The sequence below is a fragment of the Fulmarus glacialis genome, unplaced genomic scaffold (assembly GCF_000690835.1).
Source record: "Fulmarus glacialis isolate BGI_N327 unplaced genomic scaffold, ASM69083v1 scaffold6706, whole genome shotgun sequence".
In the NCBI taxonomy this organism is placed as follows: domain Eukaryota; kingdom Metazoa; phylum Chordata; class Aves; order Procellariiformes; family Procellariidae; genus Fulmarus; species Fulmarus glacialis.
In genome coordinates this window covers 4,658-19,204 of record NW_009216180.1, presented here as the reverse complement: position 1 = coordinate 19,204, position 14,547 = coordinate 4,658, and the positions used below count along the sequence as shown (strand labels likewise).

Sequence of the window (14,547 nt, the reverse complement as noted above, 5' to 3'; positions counted from 1 at the left end):
CAACTTCATCCTTCTATCAAACATCTCGGTCACTTTATTTTCAGACTGACTGCTCTCTAAAATTATTTGGTTTTGCTTCCTAACAGCTATATCAAATCCATTATGGGATGAGCAATATCCAGACAGCTAGGGGATGGATCTCAAGTTGAGTTGCTTGACACAGGCACAGCTTGGAAGTCACATTTCAATAACATGTCCTGCAGCTGGGCAGTCTCTGAGGTTTAAAAATCAAGCACTAGATGAAGCTGAATCTAAATTTCTGTTATCCCATGCAAATGCTATAGTCAGGCAGTAATAGATGAGAACATAAAAATCATACATAATTGGCTTGTAGCTGAACAGGACAGACACTTAACTTTTCCCAGCCACACTTTAGGCTTAGACATATCAGTGACAAGGGCAGCTCTGTTTCAGCCAACAAGATGCTACTCAAATTCGCAGCCTACTATTTTAAACACATTGTGAATGCAGACTGCTGGCTGCAAGCAAGCATGCATTCAGCAAAGAACAGAAGAACCTACTGTTACACTGACGTATATAAAATTTAATCTGTAACGGCTTTAAAATTAAGCAAGCCTTTACATAAAGTGAGTTTACATTTCATTGCAGATCTATTTTAACTAATCTGCTTATTAGAGAATAAGCAGATACGTTAAGTTTCTGAAGATATAAAATGGACAATCAAACTGAAATCTCTCTCACCAACTCAGGACTAGATATCAAAGCATTTAAGCAACTCTATCAAAACAGGCCATGTTTTGGTTTTTTTTTGGGGGGGGTGGGGTGGGGTAGTGGGGGAGCGGGCGGAATTGTCTGCTGGTTGCTTATAAATTTGGTCCCAACTACAGAATCTCTCTTGGCGCTCCTTCATAAAGTGTTTTGCAAATACTTTCCAAAAATACTCTCCTCATTAGGCCATAAAGCAAGGAGCAGGACTGCGAGCTGGCCATCCAAATCAATTATTTGCTCTTTCACACTAGATTAAATGTTAAGTAACCACCACCTTCAGTGGAGTTACAACGGTGTAAGTCAGAAATGAGGACAGAATTTAGTATAATACTTCCATTAACTCTTAGTTACTTGTCACAGAACAGAAGGAGATGATCTTCTGATATATTTGGAGAATACTAAGACTGCAAATAAACTATTTTTGCAAGTCAGAACAGAAGACTTATGGCCAATTTTGTGGTCTTTAACAAAGACTAGACGCTCTTTGCTGTACATCAGTTGTTTGCAGACTTAAATTTTCTCTTCAAAGCATTTACCCTTGTATAACCTACTGCCTATAAGCTTGCTTTTCATTCACCTTTCCCAGATGTTTTAGGAATATTTCACGGATGCTGAGGGGTCTGCAAAACACTGCAACAGATCAAGTCAAAGCCTGGGAAATACTCTCTGTAGCACCCATCGCTCTCAAACACACTTGCTAGAAGACTACACAAACTCCACTATACGGAAAAACCTGGCAAGTTTAGAGAAGACATAGAAATGCTTTCAGACCCTTTAGAAGCACCCTCTGTAGATGTGTCAAACACCCTTCTTGCAAAGATGAAGACAAGCCTTAACACCATTCAAAACTTACCTGGGACCTCACAAACAGCAGTCAGCAGCACTAGAGATCCCAGATGTGGAGGAAACGGCTGAAGTTCCGATTTCTTCACTAGACAGCTGGAGATTTCCCAATAAAAGTCAATGCAGCTTTCGATCCCAACTTTTTGCTGTTCCAGCTGCACGTTGTGGATCCCTGGGGAATGCACTGGCTGAGGAATTCCTGGTAGCATGGTTTCATAAAGCAATGTATATATCTGGTTTGTTTCTTATGGGATTAAATCACATGTTGAGCTTTACTTTGGCTAATAACGTAAGTCAAGAAGTAGACTCATACAGAAGAGATTCAATATGCCAGTGATATAGGAAAAGAACAAACTTTAACCTTCCAATACTATTCCAGTTTCACTGAACAGTATAAAACCTTTGAGGTGGTGGTAGCCCCAACCAAAGCAGAGGGGAGAGACTAGAGCAAGGAGAATTTAAATGCTTCAGTCCAGGGTGTTTGGGGAAAGACATGGCAGAGCCTGTTCAGGCAAAGACATGGCAGAGCCTGTTCTCTGCTTGTTTTCATAAGCTCCATTACTTTTGCTTTCAAAGGTACAAAAGTTTTGTTATACACTATGGTAAAAAAAAGTGTTTTGCCATATAAAATAAGCACGCTTCCTTAGCGCACACTTATACCAATATATGGAAAGATCGTATATTCTAAACACATCATTTGTCAACAGCTTGTAAATCAGTTTTTTTTAAGTAGTAACTTTAGTCATTAATCATTTTAAACTTAACAAGTGAACACTCAAACAGGAAATATGATATATAAACAGGAACAGTCTTTAACACAGCATTCAGTAAATACACCAGTCGAAGTCTGGCCAGTCTGTTAGTAACCATCATCAACAGTTCTAAACACAACTGTTGGCTGTACAGCGTTCTGATGTTTGTATAGTTTGCTACTGAGCAATGGAAAACATCTTTCCCCCGCCTCCTCCCCCACCCTTTACCAGTAATGTCTTTAAATCTAGTCTCCTTCTTCTCCAAACTTTTAGGGTCCAAAACCTTACTGCCACTTTTCGTTGTACATTACTCTCATGACTGAAATCAAATGCTTCCAGTTGCCACTTGTGTGCCAGGAATATTCATATACATCCCCCTTATTCAACTTTTATTAGTAGTAAATGGACACCAAACAGATTCAACTGCAAAATATGACTGCTATTTGGTCCATTTTTGTATCTTAGTCAGTACATGAACTTGAGGAGGAAGGGTGAATCTTTCAGAAAACCCTGAAGTGGCTGCACTGGAATCTGAGCAGGGAAACCCCAGCTACTCATAGCTAAAGACCAGTTTGATCCCCCTTCTGAAGTCCAGCTCTAGAGCGAGTTTTATGCTCATATTTACTAGTAAAAAATCACATTACAATTCATGAGACATCTGAACTCCTATTTGCGGGGGCAAATTTGAGTACCAAATGCATTACCAGAATCATGTGCACTGGAGAAGGGAAGAGGAGTAGAAGAGACAGACAAACATTGAGAGAAAATGTGGAAAGTGGTATCATGTTATTAAAACATTACATTAGAAATAAACAGAACATAAACAAAAAAAAGGTTTTAACCAGGTTTAACTTTTTTCTTTTTTTAAATTCGAATTGACCCAAAGCAAAAGCTTACATTGCAAAGGAAGAACAAAATACCTTATGAAATTGGTAACACAGTGTTGCATGGAAGCCAGACCTGTGGGCAGGCTGCAAGTTGCTCTTGTCACAATGTCACTGGGGGCTCTTGACCGATTTAACCGAGAAAGTTAGGATCCGAATTTTTTCATCTAGCCCAGGTCCACCCTGGTAAACATGCTACATATTCTCTTTTGCCTCTGGGTATTTATCTGATGAGTTTGTCCAGATGTGTTCTCCTACAATTGCCAACTAGAGCCAGAAAACGGAATTTTCCACGCTATCCCGAGGAAGCCAGTTATTCCAAGCATGAGTGATAATGAATTTTAAAAAAATAAAACAAACCCAAAACAAAACAAAAAAACACTCAAGAGCTTTTCAAACTAACAAGTATTGTCTATAATGTAAATAGTTTAGAAATATGGTAATTAAATAATCTAAAAAACACTCTTACTCTGCTGTACATTTATAAACATAAATATTTACAAAAACTTTCTGCTTTGTTTTAAAGGATGAGGTTTGCAGTTTGTTAATGATCAGAGTCTTTTACTCATTGATTCTTTGGTGTATTTGCCAATTTTTTAAGGTTTATTAAAAGTGTTCAACTGTGAATTTTAAGGTAATGGAACTAGGCTACATAACAAGTCTGTATTATGCACTTCTCCTTCCATATTCTAGTCCAAATGAAAAACAAAGCTCAGTTTGTTCTTCAAAGTATTTGTGCACGATATTTAAAATAATAATAATTAAAAAAAAAAAAGACCAGATTCCCCATTCTTGAAATTTGGGTAGAATTAACATGGAATAATCATACTTCACTCGCACTCGAGCACATGTCTAACTTAAGATAGCGAACGGGATTATCAGTAGGTTCAGAGACACACACGTGCTGTGGTGCTTTGCTGAATCAAGGTCAGAGAAATCAGCTACGAGAGATGGCTTAGCATTGTAAGAAAGGGCGAGGGCTTCCCTCCACCTTGGGGAGGGGAGAGAGGATAGGGTGAAAATTAATTTAAAAGAAAGCCTTTTTACTGGCCTGAAATGTATCTGTGTTCCCTTTAGATGTCAGTTACTTGAAAAAAATAACCAAAAAACAAACCTCAAACAATAAATAATGGAATTACACATTTCTTCATTAAATAGCATTCTTGTTACCAACAAAGTCTTCCATAATTTTCTTCAGTCACAGCAACAGACAGAACAAATAATTCGCCTTAATATAGATTGCAACTAAAATATACTCTAGATTACCTTAGAAAATATTACTGTAAAAATTCAGTTGGGAAGGACATTGGTTTAGACCAACTTACAAATGTAGTGAACAATACTAAGTATTTTTTAAAGAAAAGGAAGCAATTTTAAGGTTCTGATCTCATGTCACAAAACTGAAGATTCATGCTTAAAACCTGTCAGTCGATTCTTAACGTCTGTCCTGTCTCAGTACTGCAGAGCTTTAAGATCATAACAGCTGATCTTTCTTGCTTCAATAGGAGCCGACAGACACCATCACGCACACCCCACCCACGCTCTCAGGTTGTCCCTGCTACAATGCCACCACCATTACATACAACCTGGAGGAAGCACTACAAAGCTCTACTGCCTAAAGGTGACCACCGCACGGACTGTGTGGTGTTTACGTTGGACATGCTCGCTCATGCTGCTGAGACATGAACTTTTGGTCACTGCTCAAGCAGGCTGGACTTGAACCGATACAAGTTGGAGATAAAAAGGTTCGACATCCCATTACCAATCCTCTGAGCCATGAATCTGCAAAATCACTTGTTGTTTGGAAACCTGATGCAATGCCAGGCACAATAGGGAGAGATAATCCTCCTCGCTTGCCATAGTTCCGGTGCATCCATTATCAGTGATAAGGTTCGTGCTCAAGGAACTGCAGTCCAGGGTTATAAGATATTAAAAGGAACTAACGCAGTTAATAATATAAGTATACCTGCTTCACCTTGCTTTTCATATTTTTAATATTAAATATTTTGAAAGTGACAGTGTTAAACTTAAAAGCCACCACCGTTCCTTTCATCTTCCCGCTTCCATTAGTATAATTGGTATAAAAGCACTCCTGATATTAGAGAGGCTCTTTTGGAGCCAGTAGGATGGCAAAACAAAAGTAGAGGACACTGGCAAGAACCTTATGATGACTCTGTAATCCCTTGAAAATAAAGAGTGCGAAACAACTGCACATTTTGGCCCAATCTTTTTTTGATAGCAAGAACTTTTTTTTTTTTCTTATGATCAGAAACAAAACTCTTTAACAGATCTTTTTAATACCTAGTATGAAAAACACATTCAGTAGCCAAATTTCAGTACTCCTTTCAGTTGCTGCTTTCAGGTTAATTGGAAACCACTTAATGTCTGCAAAATTTAAACTTTCAATATGAATGAGGCTATTCTTGTTAGTGCACATATAAAATGCATCTAATAACTTACGTGTATTTCCCACTCTCTAACCTGAAACAAACTGAATTTCAGAGCAACCAAAAAAAAAAAAAAAATCCATCACTATCTTTAAAATAAAAGGGTTTGGCCATTTTTTTTTTTTTTTTTTTTTAAGTGGACACAATTTGGCTGAGGACCCGTAGATAAAGTTTCAACTGAAAGTGAAATAAAGCAGGTTATACATTCATGAAATTCAGGGAGTAATAACGAATAGCAACTGCCGCATCACTTTAGTAATGTCACGTCAATGCTACAGCGAGGCAGCAGTCCCTATTCTCACAAATAATGCACTGAGACTAAATGAGGAATAGTGTGTGGGGGGGAATCACACATAAAGGGAAAATACATCAGAAAGATTATTGCACAGGAGGCACTGTATGAGAAACAGAATACATTGGCTTCAAAAAATCTAAATTTGTTTACTCTTAAGTTAATGTAAAAAATACAGAGGTTATGCCTCTTCGTAGTGTACTGTCACTGTTAAAAATAGACTTACAAACAGCCGCCCATTTAACAGGGAATGTCAGGAAAGAAGAGGGCCTGAATTTTATGGGTATCCCAACTACAGTAATTACGAAAAGAGTAATATAAAAAAAGCCAATGTGTAGACCCTCAAATCTAATAGGGTAACTGCATTTTTTCTTTAATTTCCAAATTATATTCATACAGTACCCTAGGACATGTTGATTATCAACTCTTCCCTCTATCCTGCAAAAACATACACCCTGGCAGAGACAAGAGTCCCAACAGACAACAGGGCTCTGAAGGTACTTTCTCTCGGTATCCTTTTGCAGGACTGGTGCCTTGATTTCCAAACTTTTATTTTCTTGAATAATTGCTCAGCATGCCAATTCAAACCAACCACTTCCCTTGGGAGGCTACCTTCCATCCCCACTGCAAGTCTGCACACTCAATGTGAAAACAAACAAACTAAAAACCAACAGCAATTTTTAAAATGTAATATTGTATAGAAAGCTTGGACCTTGTAAACTTGGACCAAGAAACCAAAAATTAAGACCTTCTAGCGTGTGGTATAAAAAACCCAAGGAAGTGTATACCTGCCTTCTGACTTCACAGAAAAATCAGAATTTGCATAGGATATACTTTGTGCAAGGCAACAAGCCTCTTCAGTATCTGGAATATAACTAATCTTGCTCAGAGTTCTTCTCTTCATGGATATCAGATATCATCAAATTTGTGTTTTAAGTAGTCTTTCATGACCTTGGCAATGGGTAGTTCATCAAGTAGTTTTAGGTTTTGAAGGCCTATACACTGACGGATTTTAATTCGGCATAGATCTTGCAAGTTTCTGGGCTGTCCTGAAAAGACAAAAGGAACACATAAAAGTAAAATGATCACATTTTAAACATACTTTAAGAAATCATTTACTCAGTAAAATCACAGATGTTTGCTGCATACTAAGAGGCAGAGGGAAGGGGAAAATTACAAGAGAAAAAAGGGTGGAAGTTAATACCTTTCTAACAAACAATGATTAAATGAAATCAAAGGATGAATCCTAAAAACATTTTCACATGCACATAATTTTACTGATGCCAGTGTAAAGTGTCATTATCCATGTGGGGATTCCCATGAGGTGGCAACATACGCTTAAGCATCGTAGAACAGCGTAACTCCTCCATTTAACTTTTTGTGGCTTTTTTTCTATCCTTGTAACACCTGGGGAAAAAAAACCCTCAGTCTTGCTTCTTTTCAAACATTAAGACAAAAACTTCTACATTCAACTGTAACAGGACTAGGCAGTCTCCTTAGAGAGTGAGGCTTTGTAAAAGTTATTCAAGGATCGCGTGGCAGAGTCAAAGATTTTTTTTCCCTTCTAATGAAAAGATGAAGCCTTTAGGCTTTGGGTGCAGCCACAACCTCACCAAATAGAAAGAGATGAAAACATGAGTTAACCACTGTCCACAGAGGAAAAGCTTTACTGACATCACATGAACTTCAGAATTTCTGGCAAGGATTTTCCAAAATAACCGGTTCCTTTTCAAACTCGTTCTTAACAGGAAACTGTTCAAACACCTTGAAAAACGGTCCCCCATGCAACATAATATACGAAAGATTAATCTAGCCTTGTAACTGTAAGTACCCAGCAATGGATCCCAAGGAAGAAAAGAAAGAGCAGAACAACAAACATTGAGAAATCCTGTCCCAATATACCCTTCTAGCTTTCAGCACCGGTGCCTTTGGGCCTTCCTAACCCAGAGATTGCACACAGATCTATGTCTTTAATAGCTGTAAATGGTCTGCCCTTTGTAAATCTGTCTAATGTTTTTTGAACCCATTCATACTTTCAGTATCCAAAACATCCTGTGGCAACAAATTTCACAATATAATTAGGCGTTGGCTGGAAAACTACAAAGTGCTTTTATTTATTTTAGATCTGCTTCCTGATCGCTTCACTGCGTGCCTACCATTCTTTGAGTTACAAAAAAAAAAAAAAAAAAGAATAATTGTTCTCACGCCAGTCATGATTTTACATACCTTTACATTAATCTCCGTCCTCCACTCATGCTCGGTACCTCTTCCCAAAGCTGAAGATACTTTAATAACCTCCCACCATGGGAACCACTCCAAACCTCTGACCAAACAAGCTGCCTGCCTTTGTGCTTTTTCCTCATTCATTGGGATAATTTTGAAATTATACCAATAACACACTGAAGCTGTGCTAATCAATATTTTGATCATTGTCTTAACTGAGTCATGGGGGGGGCGGGGAAGGCTTACACAGTTATGGCACCTGATGGCTGTCCGAGTGAAAACACTTGGCACCATGAACAATGTAGGTGCTTATGCCAGTATCAAGATAATCCGTTGCCAATAGAGCAACTTACTGCACTCTTTTATTATCTGTAAAGTCGTTAATGGTAAAAGACAGTGCTTGCTTTTGCAAAGAAAGGCATGGCAATTTTATTGAGCTGACTGCTTGAATCAATCATTTCTTTAAAAAGCAGTACAAAGCAACAGAAGTGACTTTAAATAACTTAGATGGACGTTTCCAATCAGCTTCCCTGAGCTGCCACCAATTAAGCAGGACGGTTTTGAAAGAGAAAATGCCTTCCGTACTGGGCTCGATGCAGGCGGGCTGTATGGTGGAGAGTAGGATGCTGTCAGCTCACCGGGCACAAACCTGTTCGGAGGAGACAGGAGGGTTTTCCTTGCCCGAGGCAGCCCCAGAGCTGGCTCTGGAGCCTGTCCCTTCTTCCACCCTCCTCCTAGTTCAGCAACAAGCCTTCTATCAGCTAAATAGACATTGACATTATGAGTTTATTAGACTTTCTCGGTAAGCACAGGGTAAAGAGATTATGAAACTATTTCCTGTTTTCTACTTTGGGCATTTTGTACATGGTTTCAGTTACCCTTTTTAGTGAGTTCCTCCTTTTTTCCCCCTGCATGTTTTCTTCTATAGAAATGGGCTGACAGACAGGTATATACTGGGATTTATCTTAAGCACTAAAATTATCCAAGGTAATCTAGCAGAAGTAATGCATGAAAATAGTCTCAGTCTGTTTTTAAAGAAATTAGATTTGAAATTAAAGAACATGAAAATTTGAGTTTCCTTCATATAAGTTTAAAATACTTTTATTATACTTATCACCACAGTATCTAAATGTGAATTTATTTTTAATTATATCCTTCAGCCATGACTTAGAATACAGATCATTATTTACTTTGTCCACTGGTGGTTTCTTCTTAGCAATTTTTTTTTCCACCTGAAGGAATGAATTTATAAACTCGGACAACAGCTGAATGCTCAAGCTTCAGGGAAAGAAAACTTACTTTTGGTAAGAAACCAAGCAGAGGAATCTTTATGGTGATAAAGAAATAGTTCTAATGCTTTAAATGTGAATGCAAACAGGGTTCAGAAAGGCTGCACCTTTTCAAAAGTTAACTGCAAACAGCAGCGTTAGAGGGTACAAAGGACTACAGATCTGTGTGTGTATTTTCTGTAGTAGAGTACACAATAACACAGCTATGAGACACTGATTTCTGGTTTCAGAAATGAATGCCTTTTAATTAACATCCTATGGGTTTTTTGAGAACAAAATGGAACAGACAACTTAAAATACCCAGAAGAAATTGGTCATCAGTTAATTCAAAAAGACCCGATTATCAAATGTATGACATTTTCCCCTGATAAGCTTAAAAATATTTCCTGGGAATGTGTTAACAATGGACATTTCCAGTGTTAAGCACTAGTTGCTACATCTAGTGGCTGTTAGTGTCTTAGGTCACGCCTTGCAAATTCCAGGGTTATTAATGCATTTGTGATTTATAAGAAACGGTGTCTAGAACACTTACTCATTCTTGGTTGCCTCTGAATGAAAAAGAAGAAAAAAAATAAAGGATTACAGACCGATGTCAGTGAACCTTGGTTTGGCAAATGAAAAGTGTTATTAGTAATTTGGCAAAGTAAGACAAGTTAAATGATGAATAAAGTTCTGTTTAAAAATGACTAGGAAGTAGCAACTTGGGTTATATCCTGCATCACAAGTTTGGAAAGTTATTTAGGCAAATAAGCTAGAAACGAAGAGAATTAAAAAAGAAAGAAATAAAAAAACCCACAAACATAAAAGGTAAGATTGACCTAATTACCGCTATCATGCAAAACTGACATAAAACTACTGATCACCTTAAAAAAAACCCAACATACCCCCGATCCGGTCTCAAAGGGACACCTTGGTGATGGTAGCGCTGTTATTCTGGAGCAGCCGGGTTATTGTTAGGCTGTTACACAACCCGAGTTACCATCAGGGCAGCATACACCTGCCGCTGTCGTAGAGCTGAAGGTTCGCTAATGTGTTCACCGGAACAAGTTAGATACTTCAGTTGATTTTTTTTTTTTTTTGCAAGCTTTACAGTGATAATCAAATAAATTAGAAGTATTAATTACAGGAAAAAGAAATGTATAGTTCATCTTTTGTCTTCCACAGCTCGTGCTATGTGCTGTAATGGAAAGCAGAAATCCCCACCAACGTACTTCTTGTGTATAGTTTCCCAAACATGACAGAAAAGTTTCTTCCAAACAGAAAAAATGTAAAACATAGGGTTATATAATAAAGAGGAATTGCTTTTTGATTTTTTTCCTCTCTAGAGGCAGCAGACTTCAGTACGTATAAAATTTAAACATTTTCCTAACTCAGTTCTTCAACTGCTAACAAAGTAAGTTCCTGAGCTTTTTTCCCCCCTTAAATAATTATTAATTATTTTACTTAAATAACGAAATAAGCCTTTTAAATTATTATTAATAGATTGGCCTTCTCTGGTAAAGCAAGGGAAAAAAAATGCATGTTTTAACAGCAGGAAATTATTACAGTCAATTCTGAATTTCCACTCAATACTCCATTCCTTTCCTTTTTGCAGTTTCAAGATTTTTCTGCTACTCTATCTGGGAGTTTGCTGTTCTATCCCAGAGACAGACAAAACTTACATTTAGGATTTACTACCTATACAAAGAACTGAACGTCATTGTTACAACTGCTCTGCAGTTTATGCATTTAGACCTGTGCCTGCCCATTTTTCCTATGCTCCCCAAGACCATGCTCCCCAAGAAATAAAACACTAACTCACCTAATAGGTCTATATTTAAGGATCATTAAGGCATAATATTAGACCTAGTACCTCTGACAACACTGATTTTTAGGGATTCTCACCCAGTTTTAAGCAAAAGTGTTGTCAAGGTGGAAAGGGGGAATGTCTACCAGTTTCCTCTACTGAAGATACAAGAGCACCTGCGCAAAGCAAAAATCATAAACTGACCTGTTCTGTTACCCAAGAGAAAACTTACGAGTAACTGAAATTAATATGCTTGTAGGCTGCAAGAAGATCCTCTCTGATGTATTGTTCTACCTACTAAAAAAAAAAAAAGTACTTTTAAAAACAAACAATCAGTGTCATTGATTTGAAGCGGATGGGCAGTTTCTGAAGAAGTTAAAAAATTAAAAATAACATCAGTGACATATTTCAGAAGCTGCCCACAGTTTTCTCTGCAATATTAATACATTTCTCTAGGAAAAAAGCTTACAGTGGTATTTCTCAAACTGAGCCTCTGCCTCCCCTGGGAATTGTGAAAGGCTGAGAACGGTAGCAAGAAACCATTTGGTAATTTCTTTTTAGCTACAAAGGAAACGTAAAAATAAAAGTTTTGTGAAACATTAAAAAAAAAAAAGTTGAAACCAGGCTGACTTATGGCTGGCAGCAGCTCAGTTCCTCTAGAGTATCAGAATAAGTATTTATATCCACAGCTAACTATTATTTCACAACTGAGAATGAACTCGGCTACTGCCAGCAATTAAATTTAGTTACAATTTTGTTGGCTTTTTGGGGATGGAATTAAAAAAGATAATTGCACTTCTCAACTGAAAACTCACACCCACCAGTGGAAAAACACATTGATGAGGATGCACAAACAAACAGGATCATACTGAAAGGATGCGATCGCCTAGTAAATGGCTGTTGCTGAGCTGAACGGGAATTTAGCTGTTCATTGCAATAGGAGTAGGTCTAACAGTTTAGGAAATGATTGTACCCTGTAAAAAACAACAGCAGAATAACTAGAGAGGATATTTGGTTTTCCAGCATTCAAAATGCCAGAAAAAGCTAGTATCAAGTATCTGTAGGTCTGAAATACATTAATATAAGACATGCAGAGCTGAATTTAGAGAGAAAGAGAATGACAGTGTTCATTGAGAAAGTGAACTCCTTGAATCAGTATCTAGCTCAACAGGACAAAGAGTGCTTTTAATTCTTTTTAACTGGATATCATACAAGTTATTTTAAAATTTGTGTTCAGTATGCCTCTGTTAGAATACTTGAACTTGAAGCATGTTTTTGTTGCTCTTTGAAAAATAATTCTCCACCATGAGTTTTAGATGTCTATTAAATTTCAGTATTCCTGGCACATAAAATACGTACCAAGGAGGAGTGTATTTTGGACTGAAAATTTATATATGGAAAAGCAGGATGCCAGTAAAGCTCAATGTTAAGTATAACAGGTGTATTTAACAATTAAATCAAGAATATGCTTGTATAATATTTTTTTAAAAATATTTTGTAACGTTTCTATAAATTCAGTCTTATTGAAATTGCTATGGAAATTCAGCTAGGAATTTCAATGCCATAATGTTTATCTATTTTTAGGAGACAGTAAATAAAGTGCTCTGAACATAAAGACAGGCTTAAGATGCATAGGTGTGCAAATGGGAGGGGGGGGTGGCTCTACCTTACATGCCACATGTAAAAATATATTTTTTTAATTTTTTTTTTTTTTTTTTTTTTTTTTTTTTACATAGGCCTCTTAAAAAAAACTCTTCGAAAGTATACATCTGTCTACGGATATATAAAAATGATTCAACTGCTTAATATGAACAGTCAACTGCACTCTGATTCAGTAGCTACATTTTTCAATACCACACTAGGCAATTCTGAGTTGAGAGTTAAACAATTATTTGAAAGGTACCTTCCCTCTTTCTAGAAAGAAAGAAATTGAGCTATGTCTTTATAAAGGTATCAAAAGCTATACTGTCTTTAACAAATAAGTACCTGCAATCTGCAAAAAGTAATAGTGATTCAGATGGTATTTGTTTAGTTTACCACTGATCCAGCTAAAATGAAAACTATAAAATAACCCTCCTACCCTAGTTCCCTGCATAACTCTGGATGACAAAGCAGACCACATTAATCAGTGCAAGATTTCCAGCAGCACCCAAGGAAGCAGACAAAGCTTGCAATTCCAGTAAAGTTCTTCTATGTTATAACAAACATGAAGATACTGTTTCCTTTGAAATTATCCACATTATAAAATATGTAGAAATCTACTTAATTCACTATGATACTTCTGTATTCATAAAAGTTTAAACGATGCAGAGACCCTTTTTAAAATGTTCTTCCAGTAAAAAAAAAAAATCCTAGTGAAAAGTTATCTTTATTTAGCAAAGGAATAGAGACAAAGAATGTATAAGGATTTCCTTACAGGACTTTTGTCTAAGTTTTTCTGCACATTTACAGTGCTATATAAATCTAAACACAAAATTACACTCCCTAGTCAAAGCCAAAGATTTGCCCTTTGAAAAATTAAAAAAAGGAATGCAGATGAAACATTTGTAGTTTAATTCATTTGGTGACCTTTACATCTTGTTCCAGATCTGAAATTAGTTCTTTGATACCTGTTAATATACATGCCATATTACACTACTGTGGCCATATTCATTTACTCAGCTATTTGCCTCGACACAGACAAGCAACTTGCATAGCTAGTCATAGACTCTCTTGTCTGCTACGTTATCTGAACAGTGATTAAATTAAATGAGAGCTATGGGGAGGGGGAAGGGTTCAAGCTTTTTTTTATTCCCCCTTCTTGAGATTGTAATTGAACTTCCAGTATCTTAAAGTTTATTTAAACCTTTAAGTATCTTTCTAATACTTGCATTTTTTCCTACCTCCAGCATTCTCTTTATAAATTTTAACATTCTCAAATCCCTTTCAACTTCAGCTTCAACATAAATCTTTCCATCCAGGACTATAATTGTACATGTTAATTCTGTACACACATACACTACCAAAAAAAAGTCTGTATGTATCTCTATCTTCATATATTATATATATATATTTTAATACTACACTCGTAATTTTGCATTAGTGTATTCCAAGCTTAACCCATTGACACTCCTGAAGAGGCAGATCCAGATCTCATAAAACTGAAGCATTATACTGAAGTGCTCCAAAAAAACTCTTTATCAGATGATCTCGAGTACTATAGTGGTTGCCAATAAATGTTTTTTGGAGTAGGAAAGTATAATACAGATAAGGAAAAGGAAGGTGATTAATAAAATCATTGAGCAATTTTCATCTTCAATATT

The 14,547-nt window shown here is 36.7% G+C and overlaps 1 protein-coding gene across 1 annotated transcript in view; it reads right to left on the bottom strand.

The window, feature by feature from the left end:
* Positions 1-5,422: 5,422 nt before the first annotated feature.
* The window catches only part of ASB7 (ankyrin repeat and SOCS box containing 7), a 12,488-nt gene continuing 3,363 nt past the window's right edge, over positions 5,423-14,547 (bottom strand). Inside the window, exon 2 of the mRNA XM_009579209.1 lies at positions 5,423-6,996. Coding sequence (XP_009577504.1) covers positions 6,857-6,996 — 140 coding nt within the window. The 3' untranslated portion in view covers positions 5,423-6,856. The remainder of the gene's footprint in view (positions 6,997-14,547) is intronic.